The sequence below is a fragment of the Eschscholzia californica genome, unplaced genomic scaffold (assembly GCF_041429995.1).
Source record: "Eschscholzia californica isolate CP2 unplaced genomic scaffold, dmEscCali1.0.p SCAF_1, whole genome shotgun sequence".
Taxonomy (NCBI): Eukaryota; Viridiplantae; Streptophyta; class Magnoliopsida; order Ranunculales; family Papaveraceae; genus Eschscholzia; species Eschscholzia californica.
In genome coordinates, this window is record NW_028238198.1 from 73,258,114 (window position 1) to 73,280,466 (window position 22,353).

The 22,353-nt window shown below is 36.8% G+C and overlaps 2 protein-coding genes and 1 pseudogene across 2 annotated transcripts; all 3 read left to right on the forward strand.

Moving 5' to 3' along the window:
• The first annotated feature begins 647 nt into the window (after positions 1–647).
• LOC147568984 (receptor-like kinase TMK4) lies at positions 648–4,319 on the forward strand. The gene is made up of 2 exons (XM_086655434.1): positions 648–2,967; positions 3,441–4,319. Exons 1-2 carry the CDS (start codon positions 711–713, stop codon positions 3,968–3,970), a joined length of 2,787 nt encoding a protein of 928 aa, XP_086511560.1. The 5' UTR covers positions 648–710; the 3' UTR covers positions 3,971–4,319.
• A 12,732-nt stretch (positions 4,320–17,051) lies between these two features.
• On the forward strand, positions 17,052–17,510 carry LOC147568985 (egg cell-secreted protein 1.4 pseudogene; annotated as a pseudogene).
• A 1,590-nt stretch (positions 17,511–19,100) lies between these two features.
• LOC147568986 (putative glucan endo-1,3-beta-glucosidase A6) lies at positions 19,101–22,353 on the forward strand. The gene is made up of 4 exons (XM_086655435.1): positions 19,101–19,255; positions 19,780–20,373; positions 20,453–21,757; positions 21,909–22,353. The coding sequence occupies exons 2-4, from the start codon at positions 20,313–20,315 to the stop codon at positions 21,953–21,955; spliced, it is 1,413 nt and encodes a 470-aa protein (XP_086511561.1). The 5' UTR covers positions 19,101–19,255; positions 19,780–20,312; the 3' UTR covers positions 21,956–22,353.

The following is a 22,353-nucleotide window of genomic DNA, read 5'->3' on the forward strand; positions in this document are numbered from 1 at the left end:
TGTGGAAAGACAAGTTGACCTTATTCATACCCCAATTTGAAACTATATATTCCTCCTAGCCTAACTCTTTGAATTTTGAAGAAAAATCATAACCTAGTTGTCTATTTCGGTTTTATATGTTTCTTATGTTGGATGACTTTTACACGTAGACGTTTCAGTGGTTGAGAATATGACATTAAATAATACAGTACTAATCAAACATTTAAATCATTAATTCTACTTCATCAAATACTTCCCATAATCTCCATAACCGTTAATTCACAACCCTTAGATCAGAATATTTTCTCCCACCAACCCTAATTAGAGTTTTCCTTAATCAACGGCTATTAATGAGTAATAACTAATTAGTAAGTTTTTTTTTTTTTTTTTTGTTGAAAGAAACTAATTAGTAAGTTAGGTATACGGCAGCCAAACTTCAATAAATTAGCAACAAATGGCTGTACATATATATACTTCCATAAATTCTTCTTTATCTATGTTGAAAATCCACCAACCAATAAGAAAGCGACACATCATTTACTTCTATGAAAAATAGTAAGTTGAGAAATACTGTATAAAAACTCACGCGTATCACCACCGAAAGATGAAAAGGAAAAGAAAATCCTCCGTTTTCTTCTCTAAAAACCCTCTTCAGGAAACAAACACACACACAAACAGCACCTTCTTCTCTCTTCTCTCTTTCACTTTCTCTCTCTAGAAACAAAACAACAATGGCGAAAAGAAAACCATTAATTTCTCCTTACCCATTTCTCTCTATCTTCATCTTCATCTTTTTCTGTTCAAATACTATAGCAGATGAGAATGGGTATCTTCTGAAACTTTCAAAATCTCTTTCTTCAACTCCATCAGATTGGTCTGGTTCTGACCCATGTAAATGGTCTGGTATCAACTGTGAGTCAGGTAGTGTTACTTCTATTGATCTTTCTTCTAAATCTCTTACTGGTTCAATACCTTCAGATCTAAATCAACTTACTAAACTTCAAACTGTTTCTTTCCAAAACAATCAAATTACTGGTCCTTTACCTAATTTCTCAAACTTAACCTCATTGAAGTCAATTTATTTGAATACAAATAATTTCACTTCTGTTCCTGATTCTATCTTTTACGGTCTTCCAAGTTTACAAACTTTGAGTTTAAGTGATAATCTTAACTTATCACCTTGGGTTTTTCCTCAAGATTTAGCTCAATCTGATAGTTTAGATTCAATTTATGCTGATAGTGTTAATCTTATGGGACAAATTCCAGATTTTGTTGGTTCTTTATTAAGTTTACAGAATCTAAGACTTTCTTATAATAATCTTACTGGTGTTCTTCCAAGTTCTTTAGCTGGATCTGATATTAGAAATATTTGGGTTAATAATCAACTTATGGGTCTTTCTGGTTCTATTGATGTTCTTGGTACAATGACACAAGTTTCACAAGTTTGGTTTCACAAGAATTTGTTTACAGGTTCAATTCCTGATCTTTCTAATTGTACTTCGATTTTCGATCTTCAACTTCGCGATAATTTTCTCGCAGGAGTAGTTCCACCTTCATTAATTTCACTTCCTCAATTGGTTAATGTTTCTTTAGCTAATAACAAGTTACAAGGACCTTACCCAGATTTTAAACCTGGAGTTTTGGTAAATATAGGAGCTCAAAATAGTTTCTGTAATCCTAAGCCAGGTCCTTGTGATCCTCAAGTGATGACATTGTTGGAGATTGCAGGAGCTTTGAGTTACCCAAAGAGTTTGGCTGATTCATGGGTAGGAAATAATGCATGTGCAGGAGATTGGGTGGGTATTCTTTGTGATCCACAAGCGAAGAATGTTACCGTTCTCAATTTCGGTAAGCGGCATTTTGGTGGTACAATTTCACCTGCAATTTCAAAACTTACTTCATTGAAGAATTTGCTGTTAAACGACAATAACCTTACTGGTTCGATCCCATCTAGTCTAACTAGCTTAACCGAGCTTCAAATCATCGATGTTACTAACAACAATCTTAGTGGAAAAGTTCCCGAGTTTTCCTCAAAAGTTAATTTGAAACCAAATGGTAATCCTCTTCTCGGTACGGATTTACCACCTTCTGGTGATCCTAGCTCAAATAAATCAACTTCTGCAGATCAATCTGGACGACATAAAAGTTCAGCTGTCTCGGCAGGTATGGTTGCTGGTATAATTATTGCTGTGTTGATTTTCATGGGTGTTGTATTTCTAGTAGGATACAAATATTACACGAAAAAACATCATGGTAACTTTGGGAGCTTAGAGAGTCCTATAAGTGGGAAGGAACTTGTGAAGAATTCTGAGGTGGGTACTAGTGGTAGAAATGGATATGGCGGGGTTGCAAATGAGCTAACTAGTCAAAGCAGTGGTGATACTAGTGCTCGTTATTTCGAAGGAGGAAACGTTACAATATCAATTGAGGTCATTCGACAAGTTACCGATAATTTCGGCGAAAATAACATTTTGGGTAGGGGAGGATTTGGAATTGTATACAAAGGTGAGCTTCATGATGGAACGCAAATAGCTGTTAAGAGGATGGAATCAAATTTAATGGGTACAAAGGGATTGAATGAATTTCAAGCCGAAATTGCAGTTCTAACGAAGGTTAGACACAGGCACTTAGTCGCTTTATTGGGATTTTGCGTTAACGGAAACGAGAGACTTTTGGTTTACGAGTACATGCCTCAGGGCACTTTGAGCCAACACTTGTTTGATTGGAATAACAATGGCGGTAATCCTCTTACATGGAAACAAAGGGTTTCAATAGCATTGGATGTAGCTAGAGGAGTGGAATATTTGCATAGCTTAGCCCAACAAAGTTTCATTCACAGAGATTTAAAGCCCACAAATATTCTTCTTGGAAACGATATGAGAGCGAAGGTTGCAGATTTTGGTCTTGTGAAGAATGCCCCTGATGGGAAGTACTCGCTCGAGACTCGGTTAGCAGGAACATTTGGGTATCTTGCACCCGAATATGCTGGTAAGTTTGATCTTCTAATTTTTTTTCTTTCCTTAATTACCTTATTGAGTATCTCAACTGCTTATAGTCAATGGTTGAACTTTTCTACACATTCCTAACATGATTGAACATAAACTTCGACCCAGTATAGGCATGTTATTACTTACTGACATGAACAAAAATGAGTACACTATTGTTGATGATTGCTAACCTACCTCATCGAATCAAAACACAACCCCAATTTTGGCAAGAATTTTTGTTCCTACTCACGACAAATTCTTTTTTCTATAAAAGAGCTGTTTTCGTGATGAAACTGTTTTTATCCATTTCTGCATTACTTTTAACATTGCTAGAAGATTTCAGTTATGCTTTTACAAATTAGTCTCCTTTTAAAATATTTCGAACTCTCGAGTACTTTAGGAAGAGAGTAGTTTCATTACTAAATTGATATCTTCTTTACATAATGAACGAAACCTGTGTTTATATTATTTCAGCGACGGGAAGGGTGACAAGGAAGGTCGATGTTTACGCATATGGAGTGGTTTTAATGGAGATCTTAACGGGTAGAAAAGCGCTAGACGAGAACTTACCAGATGAACAGTCTCATCTAGTGACATGGTTCCGTAGAGTTCTCATTAACAAAAATAACATCATTAAAGCTATCGACCCTACACTTGATCCCGATGAAGAAACATTTGCAAACATTACCACGGTAGCTGAGCTAGCTGGACACTGCACAGCCCGTGATCCTACTCAAAGACCCGAAATGGGCCACGCAGTAAACATCTTGGGACCGCTGGTAGAGCAATGGAAACCTTCCCGACATGAAGAAGAAGAAGCATATGGTGTTGATCTCCATATGAGCCTACCTCAGGCTTTACAGAGATGGCAAGATGAAGGAACTTCCACTATGACTTCAGATTTCTATAGCCGTACCGATACAAGTCTAGGGAACACCCAAACAAGTATACCCTCCAGGCCAAACGGATTCCCCGACACGTTTAATTCAGCGAATTGCCGATAATAGGGTAAAAAAGAAGAACCTCTCAATCAAGCTGGGTAATTTGTTAAATTGTAATTTTGATTTTTGCCTTTCTGACATTTATATAGTTTTCCTCTTCTTAGTATGCTCTTCCACATTTTGTACTGTTTTCTTCTTCATTTCGAAATCAGAGATGTCATTTTAGGTTTGGATTCTGTAGTGTAAAAGCCAATAGATTGTTAATGGTGATGAGAAGTGAACATTTGGTTTGGTGCAGAAGCTGAATCTGAGAAAAAAAAGAAGAAGAAGAAGAAAGAAATTTGTAAGATATTATTTTTTTTAACTAAATGTTAAACATTTAATGGTTATTCATTTATTGGGTTATTTTTCATATTTTGTCTCTTGACATTCATAAAGACATCTTCCTTCATAGTTTGGTTGCAGTAATTTTACATCATTGAACTTTATGTTGTGAAAATTCAAGAAATTTTTGCAAGTGCTTATTAAGATTGGAAACCCTTAATTTTTCAAACTCCTACTCTTAATGTCGTATTATACTCAGTAACAAGTTATCGGAAAACCTTAAGATTGAAACCTAACTCTCCTATATAAATTTTAACAAAACGGTTAAAACTTGGTGCTACATAAACTTCTTAGTTGACCTTCTCCTTGTTCATTCAGATCATGTTATTTATTTCTAATATTTCATAGAGATGTGAATCGATGTCCAATTTTTTTGGTCAACTGAAGCTCTACATTTATTATTTTACCTTATTCTAAATTTTTTTTCTTCTTTATCTGTTTTCTATTTTATTTTGTTTAATTGGTTTAATGCAATTTGCATGGAAAATAGAACAAAAGGATTCTTTGCCAGCAAGATTTTAGACAAAAAAGGACTGACTAAAGTTATTAATAAAAGTTCAAGTATTTATTACAGGTTGGGGATTGTTAAATACAAGCTGGCACCAAGAAAGCTGAGTTGGTTGTGTGGTTCTGTATTTTGTATTGATTTCTTATGTTTTTGTGGGGGGTTGGTGTTTAATAGTCTTTATCTCACATGGGAAGATAAAGATTGATAGTGAGAGCTTTTTAAGGCTTATATTTTGGTATTGGGAAAATGAGAATACCAAAAAAAAAAAAAAAAAAAGAATATCAAAAGGTGAGATAAAAAAGTGACATAATGATATGGAAACTACATAGAAAGGTAAAGATGCTACTTGTACACTTTTGTTGCACTTATCTCTTTGTTTTGATAAACTATGATTAGAAGTAAGTAATTACGAAAATAATCCGAGACATGATACTGATATCTAGTCGATTCATTAATATTGTCACTTGTTGCTTAATATCATAACTTATGTACTAAAAATTCCTAATTTTAATGTTGATAAGATGATTATCTAGCACTTCAATCACTTTCTCTTTGTTTAGGTTATTTGGTGGATCCAATGAAAATTACAATTTGCCATGTCATTGTGAACTTCCCATGATGTAGTAGGGTAATGTTACCCTACCATCAACCCTAAAAGAGAGAAAAAAAAAAGTATGAAAAAGGAAGACCATGTTATTGGAAAGCAAGAGGGATCCACCATGTGTTCATAACATTTGCTTGTGGGGGAGCTCTTTTTCTTTAATAATCCTTTTGAGTTGGGTTTCATTAGCTGAAATGATGGTTTTGATTCTGTAGTTAAGGCCCCAAAGAAAAAGTTAGATGATAAAGACACTGATTTTGTCTAATAAATTGATATTATATGTATAATAATGCTATTAAGATCGCCGAACTCAAGTGCATCACTTAATGATCATTTTAAACTCATCAAAAACTAAAATATTAACAAATTATTTTGGTAAGATTAAAAATAATGGTCACCTAAAATTAAGGAATTAGGGTTTTCTTGAGAGAATGCAAAGAAAAATTAATCCCCCATAATAAGTTGTAACTCTCTTAATTGGGTCAAAGCTTGTATGTTTGGTTATGGGTTTAACTACTAATTGCAGGCATAGAACATGGTTCATGCGCCCGGGAATTTGTTGTTTAGTCAAAGTTGACTTGAGTTAGACCTAATTTTGATTCTAAATATTTTCAATTGGAACCATATGGTTCAAGTATTATAATTTATGACTAAGATGCTATTTTCGTCTTGTTTAATTTTTTGAAAAATAACCAAAAAGGAATACAGAAACTGATACAGTTACATTCGTCGTGATTATATTCTTTTCTTGTTACAGGTATTTTATGCTTGCTAGGGCATTCTCAAGTATTTCATATGAAGTTTGAATTTTAAATGGTTCAAAGCATTTCATCTCTTGAAAAGATTGGAGTAATTTACTAGTATTAGTGGCAATATAAGGATTATCTGCTATCTGATCATTCTCCCACCAACTTTACCTAACCTCTGGAGTATGCCATTCTTATCATGTCATCCATTTTCTTTGTTATTTTGGTGATGTTTCAACAAATAATAGTTTGTGTAACGACTAATTGTCTTGTATAAGAAAAAAAAAATTGTTTTTTCAAGAAAACCTAACTATGTTGAATTTTAGTGACTTTTGATAGTTTAATAACAATGTAGTTCTATTAGAGGTCCTCTATTGGACTGTATGGAAGCTGTTGGAAGGTCCACTCCACTCGGCCAAACCGAGTGGACTTGGTCCAAATAGGAATCCTACTACAACTAGGATTCCTTAGGTATTAGGATTGTAATTTAGATTAGTTTAGGATTAGTTTAGATAAGTTTTGATAACCTTAAACTCTTCTTCATGTAAACCTATATAAAGGGGTTCATTCATAATGTAATGTACAAGTTGTAAGTGAATAATAAAACCAAGGTATTTACCTAAGCTGTTATCTCTCATCACTATCAACCATCCTCCTTCTCGGCCTTCACCTGAAGATCTTCATCTTCTCGGTTGTCTATCCGAGACCATCATCTTCCTCTCTCGGTCTCTCGGCTATCACAACCGAGACAAAGTCTCCTTCACTCTCGGTTATACCCGAGCATCACCACTCTCGGTCTTCACCAAGAGTTGTCACATAGCTCTCGGCTATAACCGAGACACTCTCCCTCTCGGTCATCAACCGAGAACATCACCTCCTTCATCTCCACTCGTTACACTCGAGTGTGTTATATAATTCAAAGGTTTGAACCTTTTCACATGGTATAAGAGCCTTCAAATTTTTTTTGAATCATGACTACTCCCGAAACTTCGGAAACTTCTCAAATTCACACTAATCTCAATAGTGGGCCGTTTGATGTTTACCATTCGGATTCTCCTACTACCATTCTTATTACACCATTTCTAACCGGTGATAATTACTCCTCATGGTCTCGAGGAATGTCAAAAGCTTTAAGGGCAAAGGGCAAACTAGGTTTCGTAGATGGAAGCATCGATAAACCCACCGATCCTAATGAATTAGAACAATGGGGACGATGTAACGATCTCGTTTCTAGTTGGCTTATTAATTCGGTAGACCCACCTCTTCGATCATCCATCTTATATGATGAGACGGCATCCGATATATGGAAGAATCTCTTTGATAGATTTCATCAAACCAATGCTCCTAAAATCTTTCAATTAAAGAGAGCTATTTCTTGTCTCAAACAAGAGAATTTAGACGTTTCTACGTATTTTACACATCTCAAGGCTCTTCAAGATGAACTCAATTCCTTGCTAATCACCGAGCCTTGTATATGTGGTCATGGTCGCTCTTTGGTTGAAAGAACCAACCAAGATAGAGCTATGGAATTTCTTCAAGGTCTTAATGACCGGTTCTCATCAATTCGGAGTCAAATCTTGTTAATTGAACCATTCCCTTCAATTCTTCGCATACATTCACTTATCAAGCAAGAAGAGGTTCAACAAAATCTCATTACTCCCATGAATGTTGACTCTAACACTGCTGCCCTAGCGGTTGGTTCCAACGATTACTCACATAACCGATTCAACGGTTCCGATAGACAACGTACTAAACGTCCTCGACCCTTTTGCGAAAATTGCAAAATTCATGGACATGATGTTTCCTCGTGCAACAAATTACATGGGTATCCACCCAACTACGGTCAACGTGGAAGGAACCGTTCACGCCAAGATCCCGTGACTGCCTCGGTTATGGACACTAACGGTTCGGCTATGAACCATAATGGTTCGGGGGTGCCTGCAGCGTCATCTTTTACTCATGAGCAATATCAAGGTATTTTAGCATTATTGGACCGCAATAGGCAACCAACCGACCACTCTAACGGCACCAACAAGGATCCACTCATCAATCTCACAGGTAAGTACTCTTCTTCTTCTCATCCTCCATGGGTTATTGATTCAGGAGCCGCTAAACATATTTGTTCCAATCTTTCAAGATTCTCTTCTTATTCCCTTGCACCACCGGATTTATATGTCCGATTACCGGATGACTCCCGAGTCAAGGTTGATCATATTGGTACCATCTATTTTACGAATAGATTTTATTTAAAGGATGTTCTTCACATCCCTTCTTTTTAATTTAATCTCATATCTGTCTCTCAGATTTCTAAATCCCTTCGTTGTACCGTCCTATTTGACCATGATTTGTGTCTTTTTCAGGACCGAAAAACGAAGACGGAGATTGGGCTTGGTAGTCTTCATGATGACCTTTATTTCTTTCGCACGGAGCGTCCCATCCTTTCAGTTTCGAATTTAGTTCGAGATAATTCTAGTCATGAGTCTTTTGTTTTATGGCATTGCCGTCTTGGCCACCCATCTTTTTCACGTTTTCAATATTTTAATTCTAGACTTCCATGTATGAAGTTTAATTTTTTATCAAATAAAGTACCGTGCGAATTATGTCCCCTTTCTAAACAAAGTCGCTTACCTTTTCCTAATAGTACTACTACTTCTTCAAGTATATTTGACATAGTACATATGGATTTATGGGGTCCCTTTCCGGTCCCCTCCACCTCCGGGTGTCGTTATTTTCTAACCCTTGTTGACGACTTCTCACGTTGTACTTGGATATTTCTCATGAATTCCAAATCGGACTCAAATACGTTAATTATGAATTTCTCTAATTACGTTCACACACAATTCAATTGTAACATTAAAACAATTCGAACGGACAACGGATCCGAGTTTATGAATACTTCTCTACAACGTTGGTTTCTTGAAAAGGGAATTTCCCACCAACGTAGTTGTACCTATACACCTCAACAAAACGGTGTTGTTGAGCGCAAACACCGTCACATTCTTGAAGTTGCACGTTCTTTACGTCTTCAAGCTCATCTCCCTCTCTCTTTTTGGGGAGAATGCGTTCTAACCGCCGTCTATCTCATTAACAAGTTACCTACACCTATTCTTGATGGAAAATCACCTCATGAAATCCTCATGGGTTCTCCTCCAAATCTTTCACACTTACGTGTATTCGGATGTCTTTGTTATGCACGAATTCCTTTGGTCAAAACTAAGATGGATGCTCGTTCTTCCGCCGGCATCTTCCTTGGTTATCCGAACGGACAAAAGGGTTATCGAATCTATGATATCTCCACCCGACGTATTTATACCTCACGTGATGTGACCTTTATTGAAAACCGATTCCCGATGTCATCCACACCGATGGAACAACCCTCTCTCTCGCGTCCGGAACCCTTCATCACTATCGACGACGACGACACGTTTGTCTTTCCGACAAACGATAAAATTCGTTCCATTCCACCGGCGGACAGCAGCAGATTCACTGATGAATCTGCTGTTCCTGTCCCCGGGAGTCTGCATTCGGCGACAGGGGTGCCTTCAGACACCCCTGCTGACCCGACTTCAGGTCCACCTAACAGTGGACCGTCTAACCCATCAGGGGTGCCTCCAGTAATTTCTAATGAGGACCCGGGTACTGGTGTGCCTCCAGAAAGTTTATCTACACCACCGAGCAGTGATTCTTCATTGCCGATTCCTCCATCCGACGTCCGGATCTCCGACTCCGTCGTTGCCGATTCCGGCCGACCGGTTCGGTCTCGCCGCCCGCCTAGTCATCTAGATGACTATGTGTGTTCAAATACTAACATTGTTAAATATCCTCTTGAAAACTATTTTTCCATTAACTCGTTTTCAAACTCTCATCAACAATTTCTCTCTTCGGTTTTATCATCTACCGAACCAACCTCCTTCACTCAAGCAATGAAGTCCCCTCATTGGAAGGAGGCCATGGCCAAGGAAATTTCAGCCTTGGAAGAAAATAAAACCTGGACAATCACTGTTTTACCACCCGGCAAAAAGCCCATCGGTTGCAAATGGGTGTATAAAATTAAATTCAAATCCGATGGATCTATAGAGAGATATAAAGCCCGCCTAGTAGCCAAAGGCTATACCCAAATCGAGGGATTAGACTATAATGACACTTTTGCTCCAGTTGCTAAATTAGTAACTGTTCGTGTCCTTCTCTCTCTTGCCGCCATTAAAGGGTGGACTCTCCATCAATTGGATGTCAATAACGCCTTTCTTCAAGGCGACCTTCATGAAGAAGTCTACATGAAATTACCCCCCGGTTTTTCATCTCAGGGGGAGTCTAAAGTATGTCGTCTCCATAAATCTCTCTATGGTCTCAAACAGGCCTCTCGATAATGGTTTTCAAAATTTTCCTCCGTTCTCATCGAACGTGGCTTTTCTCAGTCTAAAAGTGACTATTCTCTTTTTACTTTTAGATCTCACTCCACTCAAATCTATGTCCTCGTCTACGTAGACGACATAATTATCACGGGAAATAATGATCATGCTATTTCCCAGTTAAAAATATTTCTAAATAAAGCCTTTTCACTAAAGGATCTGGGCCGCCTACAATACTTCCTTGGTATCGAAGTATCTCGCTCATCACAAGGCATATTTCTATGTCAAAGGAAATATGCTCTTGATATTTTAAAAGATTCTGGACTCACCGCTGCACGTCCTTCTGAGTTTCCCATGGAACAAAAATTACGTCTCAGTCCCACCGACGGTACACCTTTACCAGATCCGTCAGTTTACCGCCGTCTCATAGGCAGATTAATTTACTTAACGGTTACACGGCCGGACATCACCTTTGCCGTAAACAACCTCAGTCAGTTCATGCAAACACCTAGCCAAGTACACTTAGACGCAGCTCATCGCGTTCTACGATACTTGAAGGGTACTCTTGATAAAGGAGTCTTCTTATCCGCAGACAGCTCTCTCCATATTACAGGATACTGTGATTCGGATTGGGCTGGCTGTCCTTCAACCCGTAGATCTACTACTGGGTATTTCACAATGTTGGGATCCAACCCTCTCTCCTGGAAATCAAAGAAGCAACCCACAGTTGCAAAATCTTCGGCAGAAGCAGAATATCGAGCTTTAGCCATCCTCACATGCGAATTACAATGGCTCAAGTATTTATTACTTGATTTTGGAATCAATCACTCTGACCCGATGACAGTTTACTGTGACAATCGGGCCGCTCTCCACATTGCTGATAATCCCGTCTTCCACGAACGTACAAAACACATTGAGATAGATTGCCACATCGTTCGTGAAAAGATTAAAGACAACGTCATTGCCACACGCTTCACCAGTACAGAAAATCAGTTAGCGGATATCTTCACAAAGCCACTTGGGGCAGAACCGTTCAAGAACATTATTGGCAAGTTAGGCGTTACTTCCATTCCCGCTCTAACTTGAGGGGGAGTGTTGGAAGGTCCACTCCACTCGGCCAAACCGAGTGGACTTGGTCCAAATAGGAATCCTACTACAACTAGGATTCCTTAGGTATTAGGATTGTAATTTAGATTAGTTTAGGATTAGTTTAGATAAGTTTTGATAACCTTAAACTCTTCTTCATGTAAACCTATATAAAGGGGTTCATTCATAATGTAATGTACAAGTTGTAAGTGAATAATAAAACCAAGGTATTTACCTAAGCTGTTATCTCTCATCACTATCAACCATCCTCCTTCTCGGCCTTCACCTGAAGATCTTCATCTTCTCGGTTGTCTATCCGAGACCATCATCTTCCTCTCTCGGTCTCTCGGCTATCACAACCGAGACAAAGTCTCCTTCACTCTCGGTTATACCCGAGCATCACCACTCTCGGTCTTCACCAAGAGTTGTCACATAGCTCTCGGCTATAACCGAGACACTCTCCCTCTCGGTCATCAACCGAGAACATCACCTCCTTCATCTCCACTCGTTACACTCGAGTGTGTTATATAATTCAAAGGTTTGAACCTTTTCACAGAAGCTAAAGGAATTTAAGTGGAGGAACATTTTTATTTCACCTCTGAGCTCTGCTTACTCATATACATATATTGTAACGAACTACTTACTTATATATCCTCATGTGACATAAATTTTACCCACTTTCTCATGTTTAGGAAATTGTAATGTGAATAGTGTGTCTTTATCTATGAGTAGTATTGTAATCGGTAAAATTGTAAGTGTTTTCCCTTGTTAGATGGCATCTAGGTGGTAAAAGTCGATCTTACGGGTTGGCTCATGATTCCTAGCTTTATTCATTGTGTATTTGAACTTTATCACTTTATCTCTCTCAAGATTCCTTATTACTTATCGGCACTTGGTTGTCCAAGTGGTTGAAAATTTTGGTATTGATATAAATTTCAAAATCTTAGAAGTTTGCGGTCCGATTCCCAAAAAAATTGGAATCGGATTTTGAGCCTCTTTAGTATATTGTTGAGCTCCGGGCCTCTTTCACTCCTAATTTAACTTGTCCGATTATCGTGTTTATCACAGCTTCATGGTGTATCAAATATCAAGTCCATGTAATGACTACCGTAGATCGCAACCCATATTCAAAAAAGATTTCTTATTATTTTGATCAAGGAAAAAGATTATCTAAATCATGGAAGTAGATCTCCAAATAATAAATTTATAGCCATTTATTGGATTCAGTAAGAATACTTTAGAGCATCTCCAATGCAACACTCAACAAAAACTCAATTAATCCAATGTGTCAAGTATGAGTTGAGTTCCTCTTTCCTCGGTTGCACTATTGAGATACTCAATTCAAAATTCATCTCCAATGCAACACTCAAAAAAACTCAACATTTACTTTAGATTTACTTTTGGTTCTTATTTTAATATATAAAATGTTAATGTAGACCAATTGAGATACAACAATAAATGTTGAGATACTCAGAAGAAAACTCAACAATTGAGTTTTCTTCTGAGTATCTCAACATTTATTGTTGACACATCATATTGAGACTCTAGTTGAGTGTTGCATTGGAGAGTGTTTTTTGTCAAAAACTCAACTAGTCTTATATGTCAAATTGAGTTTTGTAAGTTGAGTGTTGCATTGGAGATGCTCTTATATGTTTCTATATGAAAATTATAAAGAGATTCTCAATTTTGCTTAGCTCAACTTCCGAACCCTCATGGAGCTCTTTGGGCAAAGAACCATGGCATCAAACACCTACTTTTGAAAGGAGACTTGCTCAATGTTCCCAACTTGTTGAGTGATAAGCATAACTCAGTATATTCGACAATAAAGCATGTTCTTAAGGAAATCATCAGACTCCCTCTTATACTTCTATCTCGTTTTTGTGTGTAAATAGGGAGTTAAATAGCGAAACTCACAATCTTGCGAGTAACTCTAGGAAATCTGGTTTAAACTTCTCTACTTGTGCTCCTAATTGTTCTTTGTCCCATCATAACATTACTGTAACTAACCTCACTTATTTGGAATAGATATTATGTTTTGTCTTAAACAAAAAAAAATCGAACCCTCCTGACTTGCCACTTGATTTAAGAGGAACCTTATGTAAGGACGGGTAGTTTTTCAATCCCCTGTATTAAGTGAGGTCTTACTAAACTAGTAAATTAGACAATTATACTATCGGCTCTATGTATCGACATATTAAAAAAACTAACCAGTCGACCCACTTGATGCCTATTGACTGAGCCTTCATTTGGAAACTCTCAATTACTCCACGGACTAAATTATTTCTTTGAAAATTTTGTATTAATAGTCTACCGCTGGTAAAACATCGTACATGCAAGACCGGCCCTAGTTGTTTGGGGACCTAAAGCGAACTAAAATATGGGACCTTTATACACTGTCTATAACAAAATTAATTTTTTCCTGTAACAAATAAATTAGTACGAAAAACATAACTAAATACGTAAATGTGAACTATATATTTTATAAGAAGTGTATCAAATTTTATATAAAAATTGACTAAATATGTTTTGAAAACATTTCACATGCTTTTTGAAATGTAAAATTACTAACTATGCGTTTGAAAACATTAAGAAGTACATACCCTGTAAAGCTATATGGCAAAGATGATATAATAATATAATATAGTTTTTTTTTTTGTTGAAAGATAATAATATAATATAGTCACTACTCGGTAGACGCTACATTCTAGAAACTTGTTTTAACTCTAAAGTAAAATTTTAAATTAACTCTTTCACAACAAAATTGGAGAAAAAAATAAAAAAAATTGTGAATATGAAAGAGAAAGAGAAGTACAAGAAGAAAGAGGAAGAACATAAGACACTAAGATTAGGTACAGAAGGAAGTGCAATATAACTGTGGCTGCTAGATGGAGAGAAATAAAGAAGATAGGAGAGAAAGGATAACAAGAGAGTGAAAGAGAGGCAAAAATGAATTAATTAAATATAATAACTTGGTTTAATTGAATAAAATAAAATAAGGAATTAGGTCCACGTAGGTTAGGTTATTCCATTTCAACAAAAAAAAGAAAAAGAAATAGAAAATAAAAAGGTAACTTGGTTTCCATTTTCAATTTCAATTAACTGCTTAGAAAAGAGAAAGTTAGGGTAGGTAAGTAACTTTGCTTTCCTTCTCAACTCACGTGAATACTTGTTTGGATAACTGGGCTTGAGGTTCATCGGTTAACTTAAAGCAATATGTTATTTGGAAAATATTCTAAGTAGAGGTGCTTTTAAGTAAAACCAGGTTTGGGGCCTTCCTAAAATGGGGTCAAAGCAGTTGCTTTGGCTGCTTTGGGCGTGGGCCGCCCCTGCGTACAAGGAAATATACTGGAAACATTGTTAATTGTATGTATTGTAACAATCTCGAAACTAAAGATCATACTCTTTTTCGCTGCACTTATGTTAGAGTGATTTGGTTTTACTTTTCTATAAGGATTGATCACATCGACAATGTCAAAGACTAGATACTATCTTAGAACGACCAAAATGTTGGTAAGGACATAACTAAACCAACGCTCTACGCTAAAATTCTTTGGTATATATGAAAAACTAAATGTGAATTATGCTTTCAGAAACAAGTACAAACCCCTATACAGGTTATTCTGAAAATCTTGAACTACCCAGATGGGACAGTAAACAACAACAACACCATTGCTACAACTACCAACACCAGATGGCTCTCCCCAAATTACCCTTTCCTCGAAATGAATACGGACGTTTCCTTTACACATATCACCAAAGTGGCAGGTATTAGCTGCATTATCTATGACCACAAAGAAGACTTCCAATTAGCAATATCACAGACTACACGAGGTCGAAACGCGGAAGAATGTGAACTTAAGGCAATCCTTATGGGCATCTTTGGGACACCAAACAATAAAATTGAATACATGCACATCGAGAGCGACAATAGGAACATCATTGATCACCTAAGCAGATCGTCTACAACGGTCCAATGGCAATCTCAAGATCACATCACCAATCAGACAAAATTGTCAAACGGGCTCGGCAAAATAATTGTAACCGTATATGGATTGTTTTTCCTTATTTTCTTCTGAACTAGTTTGTGTAGTTGCTTTTGTTTTTTCTAGTTCGGCTTTCAACAAAAAAAAAAAAGTGAAGTCCTACTATAAGAATGCTAGTGGTGCCTCTAAAAGTTTCAAAGACAGTTTAGAAATCTTAGTCCTAAATCCCAACTCCAATCTCCACCACTATGTCCACCACCACAACCACCACCACCACCAGTAGAGTTCAGCAGTCGCCTTCAATCAACCAAGAAACAAATGGGAGAAAAATTGAAGTAAATGTGATCACAATCTTCATCTTCATGTCTTCATTTTCTTCGTCCTCTTCATGATGTGGATCTAAAAAACCCATGGAGGAGAGAAAAGATGATGGGATGCAGACGTGTGAGAGAGGCGCTTTTAGCAGTTTAGTCAATTTAGGGCCTTTTCAAAAAGGCGCCCATAAAATGGGAGAGGTGTTAAAACTTGTTCGGGTGTACAAGGTATCCCATTCTAAACGGATCCAATAAATTGAAAAATCAGAAATTTTAAATGCACTTACCATTTTTGTTATATACACTTACATCAAAAATACTTTTTTGTTCAAGTCAAAGAAATGTGTGTGCTAAATACTGTAATAACGCTTTTATTAATTAATGAAAAACTACTTCAACAAAAAAAACAAAGAAAAAAGGAAAAAAGAAATGTGTGTGCATGTAGCAAAAATGATGAGGGCATCTATTAGATACCCAAAATTAAGAAGAGGGGAGAGGAGAAAGCTTGTTATTGGGCATCGATGAGGAATATGCTGATAGTCTTTCATGAATTAAGGGAGTCTCAACCTAGTATAATTTATAAGTCTGAAACCGAAAATTCATATAGATTATTCAAATGACTCTGCTTCTATTCATAAATATTAGGACATCTACATTTTTAAATGCTATTTTTGTACCATCAAGACAGTTTTATGTGATAAGACAGAAGGCATTTGCTCTCTTACCCCACAACCCCACACCACACCACACCGAATAAAAAGTACTACTGTATATGGAGTATAATTTACTTCTAACTAATTTTGACTCATTCCACGGTTGACTTCAATACTAGTACTATATATCTAGATGGTCTCATTCATTTCAATGAAATAAACCGTGGGTAACCAAAAGACTTGACTATAAAGGGACCATAAAATTGTCATTAATGGAGCATAATAAGTGGGGCAACCTAATCAACTTCCCCGACCCTACTCATAATCCATTATTCACATTATTGGCATTTTATAACTCTTAATTAATTCTTCGGGACCTTTCCGATTCTCATGTATATTCGTAACGTTCCTTCACATTTATATAAATATCACGATCCTTATGTTCTTCTTCACCAACCTAGCTAGTAACATTCACTATCTTCTCTCTCTCTCTCTCTGAGCTAATCTTGCAACAATTAACATGGTTTCATCTTATTCTTCTAAACTTTTCTTTCCAAAAATCGCTTTCTTACTAGCACTTGCTATACTAATCATAAGCAATGTGGGGTTCAATGTCAATACTGTAGAAGCAGGACGGGCCTTACCGGGTCAGTCTCATGAGAAACCAATAGCCCTAGCGGATCGACTACAATCGAATGGGTCGTCGGAATGTTGGGACTCACTAATTGAGCTTAAATCTTGTACGGGTGAAGTAGTTCTCTTCTTCCTTAATGGTGAGACGTATTTAGGTCCAAATTGTTGTAGGGCTATTCGGGTTATCCAACATCATTGTTGGGCTTCCATGTTTGGTTCACTCGGGTTCACTAATGAGGAAACTGATATTTTACGTGGTTATTGTGATGCCTATGCCGATGATGAAGACGATCTGCCTTCACCTCCACCACCACCATCTTCCGTGGTGCCGATAGTAAAGACTTAATAATATATGTACCACGTAAAAATCTTATATATTTAGTGTCTAATGGGGTCATGGATTTTAAATTATGTCTTTTTTAATCAGAGTCCGGGTCGGGTTGGTCCAGTCCTATATATATAGGTCGGGGGTATGAGCAATGGAACTTATGTAATTCTCCTTTAATTATCTATTATAAATCTACTCCTAAACGTTCTATCATGGTTTATAATTAGTGAATTCTACTAATGAATTTTTATATTAATTAATAACTTTGAGAATTGGCATCATACTCAATGACTCATTCATACCTGAGATATCAAATAAACACGGAAAAAGATCTAGTCTAGTACTAAACATGATGGTTATGATTAGAAAAATGAATGTTCTTAGAGGGTGACAAGGAAAACATAAGTGACCTTTAGCCAACACAATCCAAATGAATCGACCCCTTGGAACGGACTAGTCAAGTTCTTTAGAGCAACTCCAACCTCAGTCTGACTTGCGCCTTAAAAATCACTTTTTCAGTCCAAAATTTTTAACCTCTGTACAGCCTTTGTTCAGCTTTAAAATTTGTTCTAACCCCAGAGGGTTAAAATTTGTATATGTGAGAAACGCTTGTGTGGGGGTTTTTGTGAGTGCGAAAAACGTGTGTGATTTTGTGTATGTGCATACGAAACACGTGTTTAAACTATTTTCGAAATAATATTTTTTTTCAAGATTGAGAAATTATTCGGGGATCGACACGTTGGTGGGATGTTAATTTGTTAGAGTTTGAAAAAAATTAAAACTAATTAAAGTTTTAAAACAAAAAATTATAGTAATTATATATTTTTTAAACTCTAAAGTAATCGACTTTAAAAAAAAATAATAATTAAAATGTTAAAAAATAATATTTAAAGAAGATATATATATATATATATATATATATATATATAAAATTTGGACCGTTGGATGTGATCCGACAGCGAAGATGGAACGGTCACATAACCGTTGGGGACTTCCAACGGTCATGTGACCACCTTTGAGCCGATTCAGATTGGAGCAGTCGACTGAGGCCTCAAATTTTCGACCTTAGTTGACTGGGATTGAAGTTGCTCATAAGACACACTTTTTGGTAAGGCGGTCTCACCTAAAATACGAATTTTCAACCTCAATCAGCTAGGATTGGAGTTGCTCTTAAGACACACCAATTTTTTGCCAAGGCGGTCTCACCTAAAATTTGTGGGAATGCAAAAGGATTGTTTAATCAGTAATGAGAGCACGTTTACAATTTTGATTGTCAACAATGGTTCCATGTAAATCTTACGACACGCGGACAGTTTAGAGAACTTAGGTATCCAATTTAGTATATTTTAATTAGATTTGTTACCTTCCTTTTGTTATTTCTAGCTTTCTTTATAGGGCACAATCTGCCCATGCCACACTTAGATTTACTATTAATTATTTCTATGATTTCCTAAGAGCAATAATAAATGAACCCCTTAGTTTTTTTTGGTTGAGAGAGAGACACAAGACCTTGGAAAATAACAAATGAACCCCTTAGATTTAATATGAATTATTTCTCTGATTTCCGAAGAGCGATAATAAATGAAACCATTAGTTGGAGAAAGATACAAGTCCATGAACAATTGAGCCCTGAGACGACGCAAAATGAAAAACTATTTGGAAAATGTACCGCCTGTACATATATTAGGTTTGAAACTATTTGCAAACACCAGTGATCTCGGCATGGGGTTAATGTCCCTATCATCTATCTATCCCCTCTAAGAGCAACTCCAATGTGGGGCTCGGGCTCCCAATTTTGGGAGCCCCTGGATTTTGGGAGCCCCGGGGCTTTTCACAACTCCAACGTTGGGCTCCCAAGAGGGGCTCCCAAATCTAAAATATGCACATGTGTGGTGTATGTGTGTGAGGGTTGTGTTTTAATTTTCAACTATAAATTATTAATTTCAAATATAAAATTGAAATTTAATATTATGTTAGAGAGAGAAGGAATTTTGAAAAGATGAAAAAAAAATTAGAGAAATGATTGGAAAAACAAATTTAAAACAATTTATATTTTTTGAAAAAAAATTTAGTTTAAAAAAAATTTTTAAAAAATTAAAAAAAAACTAAATAAGTGGGGTGGATCCCCTAAATATGACCGTTGGGAGACCCCCAACGGCCATATTTGGGGCTGGGAGCCCCCCAGCCCCGGGGCTCCCGGGTTGGAGGGATGGGGCTGGGGCCTGGGGGCTGGGGCTCCCAAATTCAAATTGGGAGCCCCAGCCCCCAATACGTTGGAGCTGCTAAGTGGGTAGAAGTTTAATTTTAAGCCTCTAGTCTAGGATATGTAGAAGAGCTGCAAATCGAGAAGCATACAAAATAATACCCCACTAAATAAGATATTATGCAAGAAGACTTGACTCCGGAGTCCGGACGGGCAATTATGTCTTCTTGCTCTGTGTAGTCTGTGTGGCCCCGAGGTTCCAATTAGGTTTACCACTTAATAGTAGTATAGCTTCCTACACTAATTTATTACTTTTATGACTTTTAATCCGTTGGGAAGATCCTTATAAAACGTTAGATCATTAGACAGTTCTTTCAATGGTTGTTCAACCCTCAAACCCCCTCTAGTTTACTCTCAACTTCCCTTCTCCCCCTTCTTTCTACCCTTCTGCATTTCCTCTCTCTCTCTCTCTCTCTCTCTAACTCTTTTTCTCTCTCTCTATCTTCCCCATTTTCTTCTTTAATCTCTAACCAAAACCCACCTTAGAACTCCTCAAACTTCCCCATTTTCCTATTTTTACATAGAAGAAGAAAGAACTCCAAGAAAACATAGTAAAAATGAAAATAGCTGCTAGTTTAGCTCTGTTCTTGACGATTCTTTCATTTCTTTCTCTCTCTAGTAAGTTTCTTTTACAAAATCAAAACATGGGTTTTATTCATTTTCAGTCAATCTCTAACCCCTTTTATTTGATTTACAGATGCAAAGAACTCGATCAAGATTGGGGTTAATTATGGTCAGCTAGGAAATAATCTTCCATCACCAGCAACCTCTGTTAAACTTCTCAAATCAATGAAAGTAGGTCGAGTCAAACTCTATGATGCAAATCCAGAAATCTTGAATGCTCTTTCAGGTACAGATATACAAGTAACAATCATGGTTCCTAATCAAATTATTTCCAACATTTCTTCAAATCAATCACTTGCTAATGATTGGGTAAGAAAAAATCTCCTCCCCTTTTACCCTAAAACCTTGATTCGATGTGTACTAGTTGGAAATGAAGTTCTCAGCTATACTTCTGTTCAAGATAAGAAAATCTGGTTCAATCTTGTTCCTGCTATGAGAAGAATCAAACAATCTTTAAAAACCCTAAATTTGATGAAGATTAAAGTTGGAACAACAGTAGCCATGGATGCATTAGAATCATCTTTTCCACCTTCAAACGGAACGTTTCGGTCCGATATATCGGTTTCCGTTATTAGACCACTGTTACAATTCTTAAATCGGACAAATTCGTTTTTCTTCCTTGATGCTTATACTTATTTTCCTTGGTCTTCAAATCCTAGTGCAATTAACCTTGACTATGCGCTTTTTAGTGGGAATCTAACGTACACCGACCCAGTTAATGGCTTATTATACACCAACTTATTTGACCAAATGCTTGACTCAGTTGTCTTTGCTATGACCAAATTAGGGTTTCCAAATGTTCGAATAACCCTAGCTGAAACTGGTTGGCCTAGTAATTGTGATGTTGACCAAATTGGAGGTAATATTCACAATGCTGCCACTTATAACCGAAATCTAGTTAAGAGATTGACTTCTAAACCGGTTTATGGAACTCCAGCCCGACCCGGATGGATAATACCCACTTATATATTTGCTTTGTACAATGAGAACCAAAAAGGGGGACCCGGAACCGAAAGAAACTGGGGATTGTTGTATCCTAATGGTTCCAGTCTTTACGATATCGATTTGACTGGAAAAAAGTTGTTATCCGACTACTCACCGTTGCCTCCGGCCACAAACAATTCACCTTATAAGGGTAAGATATGGTGTGTCGTGGCGAAGGGAGCAAACATCACGGAAGTTGGGTCTGCCGTTACATATGCTTGTGGACAGGGTAATGGAACTTGTGACTCGCTTCGACCCGGTGGAAAATGTTATCAACCCGTTTCTCTGATTTCTCATGCAAATTATGCTTTTAGTTCGTATTGGTCACAATTTCGAAGTTCGGGCGGGACTTGTTATTTCAACGGACTCGCGGTTCCAACCAACAAGAACCCAAGTAAGTTATTCGATTTATTATCTTTTTCTAAGAACTTTGCTTATTAGTTAAATTATAATTAACCTTCCGAATTTATTGGGTGATCAAGATTAATGGGTATAGATTAGCATGACTTTTATCTAATTCAATTATGATAATTTTGATTTTGTAGGTCATGGATCTTGTATATTTCCAAGTGTGACTTTGACAAAAACTTGATCCACAATTTCTTCCACTCCACTTTTTAGTTTTCAAGAATCCAAATGATGAGAATTGAATAATTTGTTGCAAGTAGTTTGGATTAGTTTTCTTTGTTAATTAGTGGAAAGGATTAAAAGTTCTCTCACTCAACGGCTATATTTTTTTGGGAGACCATTCCAAACGGATATGTTGGTGGTGGAAGGGGACAAGAAAAGAAGGGTTTCCACTTTGCAAGGACAGTTGCAGTACTCTCATCAAAAAAAAAAAGGACAGTTGCAGTATTTTTGTATTTTGACATTGTGCCCTTCCTTTGTTTCTTTATAAAGTACTTGTTTTTTTCCCTTACTTTTACATTGTAGCAAATTTTAACTTTCTTAAATGGTCTTTTATATAGAAGCATATTTGCCTTTATTCTC

What these genes read in the sequence shown, in the direction of transcription:
- LOC147568984 (XM_086655434.1), top strand. Translation starts at nt 711, where the DNA reads ATGGCGAAAAGAAAACCATTAATTTCTCCTTACCCATTTCTCTCTATC. An exon ending in TCTTGCACCCGAATATGCTG is followed by an intron (nt 2,968 to 3,440) that starts GTAAGTTTGATC and finishes ATATTATTTCAG; the next exon opens with CGACGGGAAGGGTGACAAGG.
- LOC147568986 (XM_086655435.1), top strand. Translation starts at nt 20,313, where the DNA reads ATGAAAATAGCTGCTAGTTTAGCTCTGTTCTTGACGATTCTTTCATTT. An exon ending in TTCATTTCTTTCTCTCTCTA is followed by an intron (nt 20,374 to 20,452) that starts GTAAGTTTCTTT and finishes TTTGATTTACAG; the next exon opens with ATGCAAAGAACTCGATCAAG. An exon ending in TCCAACCAACAAGAACCCAA is followed by an intron (nt 21,758 to 21,908) that starts GTAAGTTATTCG and finishes TTGATTTTGTAG; the next exon opens with GTCATGGATCTTGTATATTT.